The sequence below is a fragment of the Triplophysa dalaica genome, chromosome 2 (genome assembly GCF_015846415.1).
Source record: "Triplophysa dalaica isolate WHDGS20190420 chromosome 2, ASM1584641v1, whole genome shotgun sequence".
Lineage (NCBI taxonomy): Eukaryota > Metazoa > Chordata > Actinopteri > Cypriniformes > Nemacheilidae > Triplophysa > Triplophysa dalaica.
The window spans coordinates 26,644,561-26,663,969 of record NC_079543.1 but is presented as its reverse complement, the minus strand read 5'-3'; the positions used below and the strand labels follow the sequence as shown (position 1 = coordinate 26,663,969).

General features: G+C 36.9%; 2 protein-coding genes across 5 annotated transcripts in view; both read left to right on the top strand.

Moving 5' to 3' along the window:
• Positions 1 to 268: 268 nt before the first annotated feature.
• gtf3c3 (general transcription factor IIIC, polypeptide 3) lies at positions 269 to 10,344 on the top strand. Its single transcript, XM_056740051.1, has 18 exons — positions 269 to 438; positions 547 to 649; positions 1,156 to 1,409; positions 1,594 to 1,717; positions 1,904 to 2,095; positions 2,305 to 2,470; positions 2,709 to 2,856; positions 3,295 to 3,418; positions 3,589 to 3,689; positions 3,829 to 4,000; positions 4,335 to 4,537; positions 4,619 to 4,720; positions 4,808 to 4,943; positions 5,020 to 5,245; positions 8,721 to 8,911; positions 9,022 to 9,146; positions 9,404 to 9,556; positions 10,118 to 10,344. Exons 1-18 carry the CDS (start codon positions 352 to 354, stop codon positions 10,238 to 10,240), a joined length of 2,730 nt encoding a protein of 909 aa, XP_056596029.1. The 5' UTR covers positions 269 to 351; the 3' UTR covers positions 10,241 to 10,344.
• A 1,370-nt stretch (positions 10,345 to 11,714) lies between these two features.
• hecw2b (HECT, C2 and WW domain containing E3 ubiquitin protein ligase 2b) overlaps positions 11,715 to 19,409 on the top strand; it is a 40,861-nt gene continuing 33,166 nt past the window's right edge. For 3 of the 4 annotated variants that reach the window (XM_056771814.1, XM_056771829.1, XM_056771780.1), the window contains exon 1: positions 11,715 to 12,241. The gene's annotated coding sequence lies outside the window, so the exon portion shown is untranslated. Of the gene's footprint in view, positions 12,242 to 18,860; positions 18,879 to 19,409 lie in introns of those variants that run through there. The other variant, XM_056771822.1, reaches the window with a different exon arrangement.

Here is a 19,409-nt window from a genome sequence, read left to right as displayed (position 1 = left end):
TACAGTAAAAACATGCACTTGTAACCCAGAATCAAGTGATATTTAGGCCATGTGATGCGGCCAGCAGTTACAAATCGGACTGTTTAACCTTCTTGAATATGTTTTTTAATCTAAACGCTAGTTTCAGATTGACATTTTGTGCGCTACGCTCCTTTAACACCAGAGAGCGCTGGAACGCAACTGAAACCACGTCGCTTGTCTTTGTGTTCGCTCACCGTCGAAGAAGAATTCGAGCTCTCTGATTGGTCTAAACCTGACATACAGGGATCAAGTGGTACCTGTACATCAGCGTGCGAATGAGCTGTTGGTTCTAAGTAATAATGTAGCGGAAGAAACGAACTTTATTCCACAATGTCTGAACTAAACGATTATTTGGAGGGAAAGATCACTTTCGAAGAGTTTGAGGAGCGGAGAGAGGAGAGAATAGCGAAGGAAAAGGTCATATTTTATATCGTTATTCATTTGTAAAGATGTGTCTTCTCGACATGCATGTAACTTTATAATGTCTCGTCTGTAAGTGCACGTATATATGTTTATGTCTTTCAGGAGGGGAAGGTAGAGGTTTCAGATGAAGGCGAGATAGCTGATCAAGATGACCCTGTCCCGTCCACTTCTAAATGTGTCAGAGGGACACGGAGACGCAAGACAGGTTGGTTTATGAACCTAGTTAGGCTTACAAAAAGACACATGTTTTTATATTTTTACAATCCTCAAAGATGGATTTACAATGGTACAATATCAAAAAATGATTGTATCAGTAATGTAGTACATCGCGAAAAGGTAACAATAGCTATGTTTATCTGAAACATTTGTAAGTTGTGTTCATATACACATTATTCAGTCTGTGACGATGCATTCCTCTTAAAGGGATAGTTCACCCAAAAAAGAAATTTGTTCTGCTAGACACGAAGGAGGATATTTGGAAGAATATCAGCAACTTAACAGATCTCATCCACTATTTACTGCCATTGTAGGGAAAATAAATACCATGTCAATGGGGTATGAGATCGGTTTGGTGACTGACATTCTTCGAAATATCTTCCTTTGTGTTTAGCAGAACAAAGACATTCATAAAGGTTTGCAACAATCTGTTTGAACTATCCCTTTAAATCCCAAATGACACCTCACGTTTTATTTGGTCTTGTTTTATGGCAGATCAGACGGAAGAGGGCGTCAGTCCATCTGTTCAGAAAGCTTTTGCCTCCATGCTTGGAGATGAAGATGAAGGAGATGAGGACCAGGATGATGATGACACAAAGATGGATTGGAAGGATATTGGAGAGGAGGGCGAAGACGACAATGACGAGGACGATGATGACGAAGAGGACATTGATGGCAATGACGTCACACCCGGAGATGCGTTTGCCCTCGAAATGGAGTTGAATCGTGAAAATAAGAAAATGATGAGGGTACAATGTTTCATCGCCTTTTTAGCAGCCATAAACCATTCATCTGTAAAGTATTATCTATATTGTATGCTTTATTTGATTGAGCTTAGTTATAAATATTACTAATCAAAGCTGAAAAACTCCTTCAAAATCCACCGAATCATGACATGGATCTTTCCGGTTTCTTGTCTCGTTGTATTGGTAGGAGAGGCGTCACCGTAGTAAGTTACCACGTGCATTGAGAGGACTTATGGGAGAGGCCAATATCCGCTATGCTAGAGGAGAGAAAGAGGATGCCGTCCTGATGTGTATGGAGATCATTCGCCAAGGTGGGTTCGGTTGTACTGGTTATTAGAGGTATAAAAAACACATGACGGAAATGTTCAGTTGTTATCATTAACGGTGATTCATGATATGGTTTTGTAATTCTGTCTAAATAATGTAATCAAAAGGAAAACCAATTGGCTGTGTTCATATTCGCCTTTTGGATGCCTAACCTGTCTCCATTCTTCCAGCTCCACTGGCGTATGAGCCGTTCTCCACACTGGCTATGATCTACGAGGATCAAGGAGACATGGAGAAAGCTCTTCAGTTTGGTTTGATAGCAGCTCATCTGAACCCCAGCGACTGTGAGGAGTGGGTCAAACTGGCCGACATGTCTCTGGAGCAAGACAACATCAAACAAGCCATCATCTGCTACACTAAAGGTCTGTACACATGTCTTTGAGGTCTTTAAATCTTATGTAAGTGCCATCTGAAAAAAATCAATGTACCACCATAGGTAGTGAGGTAGGCAGTTTTTTGGGCTGTGTGTTTTTTATGTTGCTTTTTTTCAGGACGAATCTTGACGAGACATTGATGATTTCGATTTTTATTTGACGGAATTTATTTTTAAAGTCTACTCTTTTACTTTCAGCGATTAAATATGACACCAGTAATGTTCAGTACCTATGGGAGCGCTCCAGTCTCTATGAGCAGGTTGGCGAACACAAGCAGGCCATGGATGGATACCGGCGAATCCTCAGCCTTCTCCCGCCATCTGATGGAGAACAGTTCATGCAGCTGTCTCGAGACATGGCAAAGTATGCACACGGCACTTACATAAATAGTATTATATCGTCAAGCCATAGTAGTGTGATGTTTACCATGGTACTTTGATGTAAATTTACAATCGACTAAAAAAAGCTTTATGCTGCAATGCATTCTTGGTTACGTCATAGTACAATTTACTTTTTTTTTTGGAAAGGGACAATATTTTGTATTTTTTTTGCCCTGAGTAGACGTATGTTATTGAGTTTTTTTGTGTGTGTGTGTTTTCAGGAGTTACTATGAAAGCAGCGAGTTGCCGTCCGCTATAGGAGTCATGGAGGAAGCTCTGGAGAGACATCCCGAGCTCGTCTCGCACGAGTGCATCAACATGGCAGCTGAGCTCTTCATAGCCAATCACCAACACGACAAAGCTTTGGAGGTCATAGGGATAGATCTTAGGGCTCCACCCACCCAGTGTGTTTATTGGTTAATGAGGATGTATGTAAAGAGCAGACTGGGAAATATGATGTTGAATGAATTAAATAACAAAACTGAAAAGGGTTTGTAATTATATAATTGGGGTCATAAATTTACTTATGTCTTAATCTGCAAAATGACAAAAATTAGTGTAATTTAACAAATTACACACAATAATAATTGAAAATATACATATTGTATATGTATTATAGAATACTTCAAATATAATGTATTTTATATTAAAACATTGTCCTTTGTTGTTTGTGTAGAACATTACTCATATCATTTTCTCTGCATTTTCCAATGGATGCTCTGTAATGTTATGGTTCATATCAGGGGTACTGCAGATAATTGTGAAGCGCATTTACTTATGTGACTTATGCAATGAATGTGTCTGCAGGCGCTGGTAAAGTTTTGCAACATCGTGTTGAGGAGAGAGGAGAAGACGGAGACGGTTGATCAGACGCCTGCAAAAGACAATGAAGAAGAAGAACAGAAGAAAACCGATTGTGAAAAGGAAACGGGTGAGATGATTGGAAAGAACATTATCACATGTCTAGTTTGGCTAATAAATGAACTTGTGAAATAATTTCCTTAGCGATATTATGCTTACTGTATGGTTCGTGTGTAAATATAGTTATGCCGTCTTTGAGCCGTGTGATGTTTGTGTGAATGCATCTTTTGAATGTTTTAGGGAAAATTGTGGAGGTGCTGGTTCCTGAAGATGTTCCTGTGGACATCAGAGCAAAGTTGATGGTCTGTCTCATCCACCAGCATGTATTTAAACCGCTGGACGTAAGTCATTACTTAAACATATTCCACTACGCTCCTTAGGGGTTAGTCTCTGGATGACAATTTTGTTTTTGTTTTGAGATCATCTAAATGTGCTGTGCCTTCCATTAAAGCATGATCAACATTTCTTGTTTGTCTGCAGTCGATGTTGACGTCTCTGATGGAGCAGAGCCCTGAAGAACTGGGCGATCTGTATCTGGACGTGTCCGAGGCTTTTATGGAAGAGGGCGAGTATAACTCCGCCCTTCCTCTGCTCTCCGCCCTGGTCTGCTCGGAGAGATACAACCTCGCAGTCGTCTGGCTCCGACATGCAGGTTACTATAAACCCTCTCAAACAAAGATGCTCAGAAAAGAGCTTGTTTCTCAACATAAAATCCACATTCTGCCCGAGAACCGCCCACGTAGGAGGAGATCAATTGATTGACGCATAATGTGAGCAATAACATTTCAATAAAATAATAAACTGCAACAAACAAGTCTACAAATTCTACAGTAAGAAAAAAATCCATTACACAGGAAACAAACACTTTTAAACGAGAATGATGTTATAATATCTGGTTGTTAATATTGTTGAACAGCGAGTTCGTACACGATGTGTGTTCCCTTCAAATGCCAACACAGGATAATTACTGTAATTTGTGTTTACAGAGTGTCTAAAAGCGCTCGGTCACTTGGAAGTGGCGGTTAAGAGCTACAGCAAAGTTGTCGAGATGGCACCGTTGCATTTAGACGCCCGTTTGGCGCTCTCCACCCTCCAGCAACGTTTGGGGCGCCCCAACATGGCCCTTGAGGCCCTGGAGCCCATGTACGATTCTGAAACCCTCGCGCAGGACGCATCAGCTGCCCAGCAGGTGGGTGTCTGCGTATTTATGTGTGTGTATTTAGACACGGTGTTTTGTTGATGCTCAATTTTACGTGTGTGTGTGTTTCAGGAGCTGAAGCTGTTGTTGCATCGCTCGACCCTTCTCTCTTCTCAAGGACGTACCGATGATTACATCGATACTTTGTTAACTATGCTGTCTATGCTTCTCAAGGTCAGATTGTGCTCTTGTGTGTGACTTTTATTGCTGGACTCTCAGGTAGACTGATAGATGCTGATGATTCTCACCTGTGCTGTGAAGGTGGGGATGGTGCGCGCTCAGGTGTGTGTGGTTTCCGATACTTCCTCTGGTGTCAAACACCTGAAGCTCGTGAAAGTGTCACTGAACAAACTGACGAAGATTGATGACCAGGAAGCGGCGTATTTGGATATTAAGGGTAAGGCAGTAACACGCATACATTGTTGCACATTCCCTGCATATATCTAGACCGTCGCAATCTCTTTGTCTTTAAGGAAAGACAAGCGTGCTCTCCAGAGATGACTGGTGGAAGTTGTTGCTACGCTGTTTGGCAGTGATGTGCGATGTGAAGCGTTTTACAGAAGCCGAATTACTGGTAGACTCAACGTTAGAGTATTACTCTTTCTACGACGACCGCGTGAAACGCAAAGAGCTGGAATACCTCGGCCTGTCCGCTGCCTTCCTCGACCGCAACTTCCAAAAGGCTTATAACTACATAAGGTGAGCAAACCGGACACAACATTTATTGTTAAATATCTTGAAATCTTTACAACTATGCATTTTGGCTCTTCAACTGGTCTCAAAGTGCATGTTTTTGAAAATGATGCTGCTATCGTCTCCGTGTAAACTGAGAAAGCGCAACTTTGTAAAAGAGCTGACATGACGTGTTTCTTTACAAAATGGCCAACTACTGGCCTGGTACGCATGATAAAGCGTTTTTAGTCGTTTCCACGCTTTTAACAATGCTGTCCTGTGTATGTAAAAGTTTCAAAGACGCAAGATAAAACATTTTTTAGTTTTATCACAAAATGGGTTTAGAATCAGGGTGGAAAACGAACGTTTATTCAACATGGCAACAGAACTGTACCAACCCCTTTTTGTGATTTTCGTAAGCATGATTTATTTAGTCACAAAATATTTAGGTAGTTAGTCACAAAACCCTCAATAACCTTGTACTGTAGTTCTTAAAAAGGGTATTCTAGTTAGGAATATATCTCCCTTTGCAGTGGACTTTGAGCTTTGTATCTTTTTTTATGCTCAAACAACAACGTTACTCACTAACTAAAGTTAAAATGTGTAAAAAACATACTCGGATCTCTTAAAGGATCACGGCACTTTGTTAGCAAGAAGTTTATGGGTACAAAGAACAATGTGCTGCACTAATACTACGATAAAATGTTTCAGGCAAACCTGTTATCGGGTGCTGGTGATTTTTTTTTTTTATTTAGTGCGCTTTTAAGACCATGAACCTTGACTAACATGATTAGCTTAAACACCATTAGATAAGTCCAAGAGTTTTTTCTCCGGGTTGTTTTACACAAATACAGTCTTGAATCGCCAATAATGGAGAAAACACTGTTGAAACACTGTGTGAACAACACATTTACTAGAACATTCGTTCTGGTTGTTTTTACTGAATTTAACTGTGTGGATTACTTACCTTTGATTGTTTCCCTAATAACATTATTCACTTATAATTGAAAATAAAAAAAATTGCATTCATTTCAACGATTAATCGTAAACAATCGCATCCAGAATAAAAGTTTTTGTTTAAATAATGTATATCTGTGCACTATGCATTTTTATTTCGTATTTAAATGTGTGAAAAGCACACATGCATATTTTTAGGAAATATTTCCATCTAGGCCTAAACATTAATGTTTATATATAATTTAAGTTATATACATATAAACATTTATAATTTTTTTTCTTAAATATACACATGTATGTGTATGTGTTTCTAAATACAAAATAAATATGCACACTACACAGACATTATGTACAAACAAACGTATTTGTGACCCTGGATCACAAAACCAGTAAAGTAGCACGGGAACATTTTTAGTAAAAGCCAAAAATACGTTGTATGGGTAAAAATTATTGATTTTTCTTTTATGCCAAAAATCATTAGGATATAACGTAAAGATCATGTTCCATGAATATGTTAAGTAAATGTACAACCCTTAAATATATCATAACTTCAAAGGCAATTTTCTCAATATTTTTATTTTTTGGCACCCTCAGATTCCTGAGTTTTAAACGGTTGTATCACAGCCAGATGTTGTCCTATTCTAACTTATTTATTCAACTTTCAGATGATGTAAAAATCTCAATTTCACAAATTGACCCATAAGACTGGTTTTGTTTTCCAGTATCACATTTATTTTAGATGCGATAAAGCGAACACAAAAACAGAATTAAAGTCAATTTTGAACAAAATTCTGACAACATTTTGCACTTTTTAAAGAATTTGAGTGTTCTGAAAATGAGACTTTAATTGTTTGATATAGATTACAGTGTGAACAAAAGGAAGCCTCTGAAACAGCTTCTGTTATGATGATCGTCGAAGACCTTTGAATAGGCATGCAGTGTGATGAACACATGATCTCCTTTCTCCAGCTGAATCGCTGCTCCATTACTTGCGCTGTCAGATTGATCTTCAGAATAATGATCGCATGCAGTCAGCATTCGCTCGTGGTTTTTGAACAGACTAACACAGCCATTCATTTCCTTATCAAATGTGAAGGAGGAGATGCTGAAGTAGTACACACCCTTAACAGGAGCAGAGAAGATGCCTAGAGAGAAAGAAAATAAAAAAACTGTTTCAGATAAAAACATGATCATCTCTGACATTTTAGATGGTCTTTAACTCCGCAAAATCAGGTTTTCTCAAGTGACCAAGGATGTCACACGTTTTAAAATCACCTGTTGCTGCGTTGTAAGCGTAGCCGATGTTGGTGAGAACTTTTCTGTAGACCAGCGTGCTCTCTCTGTCCGAAGGGCCAACATGTCCCCCATCCCCCAGTGTAGCGGCAAATGCATATTTCGGTTTATCTTTGGAATAAAAAAGACAAGGAATTAAACGTTTGTTTGACTGTGCTATTTGTTATCTCTGTATAATGTTTGAATTATTGCTTTAAAAGGATCTTTCATAATGACTTTCATTCATCTGCAGAACACAAAAGAAGATATGTTGGTGAATGTTGGTAGCCATCATTGACTTCCATTCTAGACGTTTCTCAAAATATCTTCGTTTGTGTTCCGCAGAAGTCACATATATATATATATATATATATATATATATATATATATATATATAATAACCAAATTCGGATTTTTGGGTCAACTATGATTTTTTTATTACCATTGCACTCTGTCCTTATTTCCGTCATCAGGGCTTTCTGTTTCAGCAGCTCGATGTTTGTGTTGAAAGATCTGATTCTCAATTGTTTGATCTCTTCTGCTTGAACTTGGACAGCAAATATGTAAAAAAACAATGACAAATGAAATTGAATACAGTGAAATCATGAAGTTACAAATAGCAAGACCTGATTTTGAGAGAAACAGACAAAACTCTACCTCTGTTTTCTTTTTGGAGTTCCTCAACTTGGATGCTTAAATCTTTCAGAAGATCCAGAGAGGCATCTACGGCGTTGGTGTCGTTCTCTTTTTTTGCTTCATGATCAGTGGGTAAATCATGATCATACGGACCGATTTCATTGCTTGTGAGTGGAGAATCTTCAGCCGTCGATCTCCCACAGACACTCAGAAACACGAGCACCCAAAATGCTCCGTTCATTCTCATGCACTCGTTTTGGAATCGATTGAAGTCGAATGACAGAAAACCTCCTTATGAACCTACATGATCATTTCATCACCGTTGTAAACCGGAGGGATGTGTGAGAATCAAAGCATGTGCGGATTAACAGCCGAGTCATAAATGTAGTATCTGCGGACAATAGTTAAGATATGATAAAGTTTGTCTTTATCATATTTGTTATCTTTTTGGTTTTACTTCAATTTACAGGAAAGACATTGGACTTCCTGCTATATTTAATGTAACTTTTAAACATTACATTTTTTTATCTGTCAATGTATGCAGGATACAGTAAGAGTTATGCTAAGATATTCTAAGGGTTTATTAAATTAATTGAAGGGTTCTGTTAAAGGATTCTTTTTACTTGATGTGTCTCAGGTTGATGTTAATGGACAACAATGAGCGGACGCAGCTGTGGAACGTGTTCAACCAGGTCATTCTGCACTCTCATGATGCACGACATCATCGCTTCTGTCTGCGACTCATGCTGAAGAACCCCGACAACCACGCGCTGTATCTTCTAAACGGACACACATCGCTTGTTTCTGGAACCTTCAAACACGCACTCGGTATTGAACATTACATTACATTAATGCTTACATTAATGCTATCATTTCAGCCTACTGTTTGATGATGTGCTAATCGTTTTTTTGTGTTTTATTCTTTGGCCTTCGAGTAGGTCAGTACATGCAAGCTTTCAGAAACCAGCCCAACCATCCCCTTCATTGTTTGTGTGTTGGTCTCACATTTTTCCACATGGCCTGTCAGAGGTTTGTCATGAAAAGACACGCCGTGATTGTGCAGGTACGTATTGTTTAAAATGAAAATAAATTATTTTGGGATATAAACATCAAGGAGTTGAAAAAATGATGGCAAAATCTGTATATTTGGATGAATCCTTTAAGTACACTTGTAAAAGTGTAAAACGTTGCACTATTGAATTGTTTTTCTTTAAGTGAGTATCAATCACACACAATCCTTCAATAGTACAATATTGTCAGAATTTGCTTTGCAAATTGAGATTTAGTCGTCTCAGTCCTGTCGGTTCGTTGTTTTCTCAGGGTTTCTCATTCTTGTGGCGGTATGTGGAGTTCAGAGGTCACTGTCAGGAGTCTCTGTATAATCTCGGCCGGGCTCTCCATCAGCTCGGACTTAATCATTTAGCACTTCATTACTATGAGAAAGCCCTCACTATACCTCCACTCCAACTTGAGGTAAAACACGCGCATGATCCTACAAAACAGTATTTTCATATTAGTTTGATCGTAGTTTTAGTGATATTGTAAAATAACTTTAACAGATGTGGAAAAAAATAAGAGATCATTGCATTTATTTGCAGAAAATGAAAACAAACAGCGCACAATAACAGAAAAGATGCTCTGTACATCCTCAAATACTGCAAAGAAAACTAGTTCATATTCACTTTTAAGCAATGCAACAGTAATATTTCTACATGTATTTAGGAAACGTTCAACATTTTTTTTTTTTAAGGTTTTCATTTTTAAGTTTAATTGAAACTATTTTGTTAAGTGTGTTTGTTATTGTATTCTTGTAATATTGCTTCATAGGTTTATTTATTTTTATTTCGGTTCGAGTTTTAGTTTAGTTCTTATTTCCTGTTAATAATGAAGGCAGCATTTCTAATATTTCTTTATTTGAGGTTTTTCAAGCTTGAAGCATAACGGCTAAATATTGCGGCACAAAGCACTGTTGTAATCACTCAAGTAGAAATATTATACATTTGTCATTTACCATTTTCTGCTGTTCATTTGAAGGGAATGGAAGATGATCAGGTGGATTTGAGGAGAGAGATTGGCCACAATTTATCGCTCCTTTATCAATCCAGTGGAAACAAGGATATGGCCCGACATGTCATTTATACCTACTGCACTGTCTGACCAAGGGATCATGGGATTTTGTTTATAAAAAGGTGCATTTTCAATGTACAGTTCCTTTAAAAATAACTGCAATGTTTTTTAAATAAAGTTATTTATTATTTGTATGAACGTTTGATTTCGATTTGCGAACTGAATGATCATTGTATGCCATTAATTTGGGCACTACCTTTAATAGCCTGCTTACAGTTTAATGATAACGACAACCATTTGTGTATTGCATAAAATCACATTGTGTTGTTTTGCGGGTGGAGAATGTGAACCATCTGGGTGACTAAATAATATACAATATGGGACATTTTGCAGTAGAAGTGTATTAGAGAATGATTTGTATTTTTTAGACCGAAAGGTAAAAAGGGGAAATTTGCTAAACTACAGGTAATAGTTATAGAAGTACACCTGCCCTTCTTTATTCAACTAAGTGTGTAAGCATTTGGGAAATTGGATTTATAATAGCGAATCATTCTTTATGAATGAACGATTCTGTGAATCTTTTGAGTAATCACTCAAACGCGCGGCGCCACATTTCATTTTATTTAGCTAACCAAGGTTTAATAGATGTTGTTATTATTAAGTTATAAAGACAGCCATTTTTTGTTATATATATTATTATAGTTTTATTTATTATACAATGTTTTATTTTTTGTTTAGTTTTACTACAGTGTATTGCATAGTTAAACTGTGGGTTGATGTGGTAAAACCACGGTTAGGCCATAGAACGGTTCTCTGACTGGATATCCTCTGACTTTTCTCACATCGACCCCTAACTCTTTAACGTTTAAAGTTTTGATGTTGCTAAATACTTAATGTATATACTTATTGTTAGCATTTTCAGACGCTTACTGCACGTGACCTCGGAGATTCGATAAGTCCCACTTCAACCCGGATATAATTTATGGAACGGGGCTCTTTAATGTTAGCAGATACTTTTAATGTTTAATGCTGCTTAATCATCATTAGTAACATTCATTTTGTAATGCTAGACTACTAAATACTTATAATGTTACTAAATCCTTACGTTACTTCCGGCTTGAAGTGGGGAATTTTCGAATTTCCGAGAGCACGTGACTCTGGGATTTTGGGTTGGGAAATATCCTAAATCCGAGGTGTCTGGCAGTATTTATGCTCCCTTCAAGTGCTCTCGGAATATCGAGAATACGAGCTTCCTATATAAAATTGATCTCGCATGTCGTATTTACCACTAGAATCGTGCGTTCATGTGTATTTTTACCTAATCATATTTAACTTAATTTTACTCATGCACACATGATGTTCTGTTAAAAAATATAAATATAAAATGTAATCTCTCAACGCAGTCGTCTGACACATAAATACATGTGCTGTTGATTTAAAAACCGCAGAAGGCGTCGTGCGTAAACAGCGGAGCGATTATTTGAAGATAGTGAGTCGATTCCGTCGAGAACCGCTTCAAACAAACGACTCGCTGGCGATTCGAGCATCGCGACAATGTGAGTGAACGCCTCTCTATCATCAGCTGCGCGCGTCTGTGCGCGTCTGCTCAAAACAAAAGCAGCGGACGCTCAGTCCCGTGGATTTAATCCAACACTAATGCAAAGCAACACCCAAAACAACGGCATTGCGCGCTCTTGTGACGCTTTACGCACACGTTTTTCTTGAAGCGCGAGTGTGTTCGTGGCTGTGAGTTGGCACGGAAAGGATATGGAGCTCTTTCTAAATTAATAAGAGATGAACGCGGCTGGATCCAGACGGGCGCGCCGTGCGCACGGATACGCACCGACGTTGCGCAGTAAATATCTCTTGCGCTTGGGGTGGCTTCGGGGAGGTTCGTTCGGTTTATGGTACCGATGAGACGGAAGGTTTTGGAGAAAGACGCGCCACACGAAGCCCGCGTGAGCGCGCTGAATCCCACACTGAATCGCTCACAGAGGCCCGTGGCCCTCGGCTGCGCGCATCAGCATCCCTGTATTGTTTTTATGGGAGCGCACCTAACGACCGAATTTCACCTTCAGATTGTTTTTGATGGTAAGTGACGAAGTTTTTCTAGATGTACACCAATTTTTTTTTAAAGGAATATTGATGTCTACTGCAGTTACAGAAGAATTTAAGTCTCGCTTTTTATTGGACGTTGATGTACCTTTAAAACTAACTCAAGCTAAACCCATTTTCATGCATTACGTTGCTTTATAGGTTACATGGACAGCTACATCTTTCTTTCTAAGAATGAAATGTCATATGATTTGGTCACCAAATGCCACAGGTTCTGGGTTTACATTTTAATCTCTGTCAAACGCGTATTGCGATTAGCAACAATTCTTTCCAAATCTACCCTCTAACCTCGTGCAAATTTATTTCATGACCTTTTCCTATATATATTGTCTACGTACAGTGCATTCATTCTAGACTTTTTATCATTTTCTGTGTTGGCTGGGGTGGGGTTCGAACCCGTGACCCATGAGTTGTTCCCCAAAATGCCCTCGATTAAGATTTGCAACTTGAATTATTGAAGCTAGAACTAAATCTTTGTACTGAACCCTAAAATATGTTTAAGGCGGTTCCCGTGTGCCTTTATATCATGACTTTGAGCCACAGATCTTATTTCATCGCAATTTTGTGCTTAAAATTCAGTGGAAACACCTGCTTTATAGAAAGTTTGAGACTAGTTTTCCTCAACTAATGAGGTCACATTTGCTTTGAAGAGCAGCTCCAAAATCCCACAACAGGACTATTTAAACCAGCTATGTGATCCGTGGATTAAATGACACAGTTAATGATGCTGGTTCGGTCATTGATGCCAACAGTCTCTAGCCTGAGACTCAATTTCAGCATGGCCTGGTTCTTCTTCAATCTAGTAGTTGCCTTTTCAAAAGGTTTAGTTAGTTACCCAACATATCTGGGTGTATTTTGAGCGTATCCCAGCATACTGTAGAATCTATACAACACGTAGCCAATGACTTGTGTTTTTGGATCAGTGGTTTTATCCAGTGCCACGCGGTGTTGTTTGCATTATAGGCCACACCCAAAAACATGTTTAAAATGCCACAGATTGTTCCCCAAAATGCAGAAAGGGTCTGCACGCTGTCTATATTTAAGCATTGAATGTTCATCTCTTTGGGTAAGACTGTTATTGGATATTACAAGAGACGGTTTTGGCAGAGTATAGCAGATGCTCGGGATAGAGACTTATAAAGTCTGACATCACTGCAAAGTCTGAAATAAATACGTAACGTATGGTGTGATAAACAATCGGATATTGAGCTCCTTGAACAATTTGGTATTGTTGAGGCGAGTGAGGATGTAGATATACATTTTCCATAGATTGATTTTCGTAAATGTAGAGTTTGATATTTTTTAAGCTGTGATGCAACAGCCACGATGTGAGATTGTTATTTTTAATAAGCGAAACAGGGTATTAAAAAAACAGGTGGTTGAAGGGGAGGGCAAGATAAAAGAGGTATCTTTTCCATTTTTTTAAATAACTGATAAATAGTTCACAGAGATCAGGTGCATGGTTTTGTAAAGTAAATGGGTCAGTTTTGTTTACAAGTTCATTTTGAAAAGTAAGAGAGGAGAGGATCTTTTGCAAGATGCCAACGAATGGAAAAGTTTCATTCACTGTAAAAAACCCAACTCAAAAAAACTCAATTTGTTGTGTTGGTTGACCAAAAGTCCATGAAGAAGTTCACAGAACTTATTTTAATGAATTCATTCATTGTAACCAAACATTTCCCTTATTAACTTTAAAATATGAGAAGTGTGAAAAATGATTTGCAAGTTCACTCAAAAAGACCTCTATAAATGTAAATTTTAGCATGTTCAGCATGTTCAATTCTGTGTTTTTCTTTAAAGATTAGTGTTTAATTTATGGATTAATTTATGCTTTAATCTCGTTGTTCCTGTTAGTTATCAGTTGTGTTTAGAGTTTTTTTAATGAATGGTGGTTTTTGATTGTTCCCATGGTTGAGGTTTGTCTGTTCAATGTTGAGGTGTAAGTGCATGACCCAACTTCAAAACCAGTATAAATGCACTAAACTTAAACTGTTCAAACTGTTATTTGATCATAGTTAACAATTGTAGTAAAAGCCAAAAACATTTGTTTTAAATTAATTGTTATAATTTATATTTTTTATTTATGTTCAGCCAACAAAAAAATTGGTTATGTTGTCCATTAGGTAAACGTGACTATGCTGTGACAACAAATGACTTACACCTATTTTTTTGTACCTCTCAAGAAAACTAATAATCCTAAATTAATCCTTTTTTTTTGTATTTCCAATTAGTTGTTTTAAATCAGTACAACTTCTATTCAAAACGTTATTGAACAAGTGAAAGCAAGGGGAAATTAGTACTAACATTTCTTTTGTTGTGCAGGCTTACATTTATTTACAGTGTTTCAGGATGTTAAAATCTTGCGCCATCACTTGAAGTTGATGCAAGGCCTTGAAATACCAACATACAGTAGGTGGACGAAAGAAGATACATGCAGATATTTTGAATAGCAGTCAAGCTTTTTTGTACTTGTCAAGACATTTTTTTGGGACATTTTGGACAATGCAAATAACAGATACTATTTTACAATAAGGCAGAATTTGTTTAATTTATTGAATATGTGATGGGAACCATTGAACGTCTTGTACAGCAAAAATATTCTTCATACAATAAGTAATGGTAACACCCAGCCCTGGAAAAAAAGAAGAGACGATTTCAAAGACAATTTTCAGTTTTTCTGAATTTGCCATTTATAGGTGTGACAAGGTTAAATGATCATTTTTGTTTCATTATGTGAACTACTAACAATATGCCTTCCCAATATCAAATAAAAGTGTTGTTTCTCTTTGGATTTATCTGGAGAAACAGGTCAAATCAGAAAAGATGCTCTGTATTTATTCAGACCTCAAATACTGCAAAGAAACCAAGTTCATATTCACTTCCAGGTAATATTTGAACACATATTAGGATTTTTTTATGTGATAACCTGGATGTTTCTCACAGTTTTCATGTGTCTCGTCATGCTGTCAGTCTTTCACATTGCTGTCGGATGACTTTGTTACTCCTGAGGTTTGATTTTGTTGAAATTCAACAGACGCTGGACTGGAAGGGCCACGATACATCTAGAAATGCTGAATAAATGAAAATTTGGAAGGGTCTCTTGATTTTATCGGTGGCTGTATACATCTTCTAATGTAAAAAATGCATTAGTATATTAAGAAATTTACCAAGGTTTTAATTTCATTATTTGAACAGAGACAAAAAAATTAACTGATTGTTACTAAATTTACTAAACCATTAAGTAAAAAAACATAAAAAATTGCTATTTTAACCAAAAATATTTTTTGTATTTGCATTTGTGTTCGCAGTTTTTTTTTTGTCCGTCAACTCAGTTTTACGTTGAAGTTATAGCTTTTATCATTTGTCAAGTTGTTCCTGGCTGGGACACATTTTCTAGTCATAAAGTGAAGGATTCAGAGCGTTTATCTTGACTATGCCAAAACACTTTTCTCCAGCTTTACTTCTGCACCTCGGCAGTGTGCTTATTGCCTTGTTCTAGTTTGAAAAATGATTTGGTATTTGATAAAAGAAGGTTGAAAACTATAATGCATTGAATGTAAAAACACAATTGAAATGTCAGCTTTTTGGGGGTGTTCTTTTTTTAAATGCTACCAGGCCTTGAATAGAAATATGTCATTACAAATAAATGTCACATTTATTTCTGAATCACATGTTCGTTTCTGGCCTTTTTCTCTAGTCTTAATGAAAATAAGGTGTGACGTTTTTATTTGTATATAGCCGCAAAAAAATCAAGAGACCAAATTTTCCTTTAAAATAAGCAAATCCAGTCCAGAGTCTGTTGAATTTCAACAAAATCAAACCTCAGGAGTGTCAAAGCAATGACAGCAGTCACTGAAAGCATGATTGAAAATTGATTTTTACGCGGCTGTGACCTATATGCTATTAAAACATCAAATTGGATCTTAAATTGGACAGCTTTAAAATCAACTAAATCTGTTTTATTAGTGAAAGATGTGCCTGTTGGTAAACAGCATGTGATTGACATTCCCTCACCATTATAAACCAGTTCTAATTTTGCACATGTTTACTGATCAGTTTAAACGTGACATCAATCCTGGGAACGTCATTGTCTCTGCGTCACCATGGTCATGCACGTTTTTGCCTGCAGGATAGACACTGAAAACAGTCAAGGCTATTTCCTGAGTTTCTCTTAACCGAAGGACAATAAACACAACTTACATCATATTCACTTTGTTCCTGAAATAGAGTAAACATCATCTATTGTTCATCCAAACAGTGTGGTCAAACTGGTATGACCCTTTTGTCAATAAAGACCCGGACGTTGATGACCTTTGTTGACGACGTAGTGGAAATCTTCGTTGTGTTTTTAATTAGATTATAAAATTTGATTTTTAATTAGCAAACATGTTATCATGTTACATGAGCCTATTGTTTGCTGTAGACCAACAGCTGGTATCCATAAAGCCGTCTCAGATATGGGTCAGTGCTTTGCCACACGAGTGCTCAGGATCTGCTGCTTCATCTATAAATAGCGTCATCCTCATCGCTGTATAAATAAACACTGAAGGTGTTAGACTGGGAGTGTGTTCCTAAATGCTAAACTTTATTTACGCTTATCATGACAAAGGTACATGTAGATGGAAAATTGTACAAGGATGTTGCTGACAAAGCTTGATGAAAAAGTTAGCTGCCTGTATAACTCTTTTTCTTTCCTTCTTTTATATGTTCTTGTCTTTCTTACTTTTTTTTTTTGCATTTCTGAAACTCAGAGCACGGTGCTAGCAACGCCAAGGTCATGGGTTTGATCCCAGGGATTGCACATACTCAGATACAGATGTTTAGTATAATGCAATGTGTCACTTTGGATAAAAGTGTCTGTAAAACGAAATGTAAATGCTCCTTCACTGAAAAAAATGATTATGTGTCTTAATAGATTTTAATACAGAAATTATTAAAATATACTTATGTTCCTGTTTTTTACAAAAAAGTAGTTAAAATAACGTAAACATCTAAGGAATAAATTACAATATTAAGTAAATCCAACTCAATTTTATCATGTTAAACCCATTTAAATTGGTCAAATTAAGTTTACTTATTTATTTTGTGTTGAGACTACATAAATATTTTTTGTAGATAAAACTACCTCGGCAGTTGAACTGTAGTTCCCAGCATGCTTTGTATCTGACTGCATTAGGAGATACATTTTCCAAATTAACTGTAATTTTCAGGGTTTTTCAGTAAAAAGAAAGACTTGAAGAGCTCTTTTCCAAAATGCTATAAATCCATTTTAATAGTTTTCATGATTTTTTTTTACCTAGACCCATACATTTTGTTAATATTCAATTTATCCTATTAAAATGGTCTGTTGGCTCAGTCTGAACATGTTAAACAATGATTGTTAAATGAAACAACAATATTGTCTATTATAAATTCAAATTTGTTGGTTTATTTCTTTTTAAAAACAAACAAACAAGAGAACATGAAACATATGACATCAGGGACTCATACTATAAATTAATATAAATCAAATATATGCAAACGCATGAAATAAATAACAGCCAAATAAAATAAATAGTAACAAACTAAATAGTCAAATAAAATAAATATTTTCAATTTCATGTTTCAATATTTTCCACCACATACAACAAATAATTTAGAAATAACACATACAAATACCACTAACAAGCAAATTCTGATTTAGGATTTAGGCTAAAAACAGGTTTGGGACTTATAGCGTTTTGGAAAGAAACTGCAGTACATTTTAAACAAGGAAATATAGCGATTTGGCGTGAAACATACATTAAGTAACATTTACTTGATATTTGAACAAAAACTAAATGTATTTAATTAGTAGAATTTACTTTACTCCTGCTAGTTAGCTGTACTTAAATTATGGCAGCAAAATTTACTTCAAAATTGTCACAAGGATTTTATTAATTAAATTCTAGAATTGTTTTTTTTCATTTTTGTCTTTTTTACAATATCTTTCTGAATATTATAGCTCAGGTAGTTTGGTCTTGGAAATGTCAGTGTCTTTTCTCTATTCTGAGATAACTGAGAGAGACGTTCCTGAGATATATAGAGGAAACACATGCAAGATTGGCTGTTTTGCTCAGGAATCTAAAAATATATAGTTGTAACCTTGACTGTATGTCGGTGGATTGTAAAGCTTTTGCAAGGGAGGTCTGAAATACTTCTCGAGTGACTCATCACATCTGTTTAAGTTGTCATTTCCTCATCCGGTCTGGAGTTGATCTTATCAAAGGAAAGAATAACAATCCTTACATTGTGGTCGTGTATGACGCTTGTGATCAATTTTTTTAAAGGATTTGATGGTTATAATGGGAGTTGTATGGTTTTAATAGAAACTGGTCACTCTGTTGGGATTTTATCTTCTACCAACAGAACCATTAAATCCTACGTAAAGGAATTGTGTAATGGTGTTAATGGTAAACAGCTGATTGTTCGTCATGGAAGCCATTATAAAATCTATTGTTTCTTTTAGCAGGGATACAATGCCTTAACGTCAAAATGAAGGGCTGAACCTCGGATATCCTCATTTAGCGGGATAAACTGTAGAGTGTCTGGTCATACACGTACGTCGGGCCAACGTTTAGCCCGAGGTTCAAAGGTAAGACCTCTCGCAGGAGGCTTCAGACTGGGAGAGCTGAGTCAGACATCCACCGGCTGACGGCTTTAGGAGGAAGCGCTGTAAGGACGGGACAGGATATAAGATCATTAGCTAATGGATCTAAGGTGAACTGACAGTTCCTGGCAGAATCACAACCACATCCGTCAGTGCCACAGACTGACCTGCTTAAGACTGGGTAGAGCAGACATCCCCCATTACTTTAAACATATTTGCGCAGTGGTTTATATTTTATAATCTGCCTATAAGCAACATTAATATCCATAACCTTCAATAAGATGAGCTGTAAAACAGAAAGCTGAGAATAAGGATGTACTGTTCGTTGATTGAAAAGAAAAAGATTATTGTATTATAATAATAGAAAAGAGAGGCATATGCTGTGCACTCTGCGAGAGGTGGAAATCTCATTATCATAATGAAAAAAAATCAAATGGAACAGGTGCAGAAAGCTGAGATCAAATGAGAAAACTGCAGAATAAATTCTGTGCATGTGTATGTGAGAGGGGGGCGAAC

What these genes read in the sequence shown, in the direction of transcription:
- gtf3c3 (XM_056740051.1), top strand. Translation starts at nt 352, where the DNA reads ATGTCTGAACTAAACGATTATTTGGAGGGAAAGATCACTTTCGAAGAG. An exon ending in ACGCATCAGCTGCCCAGCAG is followed by an intron (nt 4,538 to 4,618) that starts GTGGGTGTCTGC and finishes TGTGTGTTTCAG; the next exon opens with GAGCTGAAGCTGTTGTTGCA. An exon ending in AAGGCTTATAACTACATAAG is followed by an intron (nt 5,246 to 8,720) that starts GTGAGCAAACCG and finishes GATGTGTCTCAG; the next exon opens with GTTGATGTTAATGGACAACA.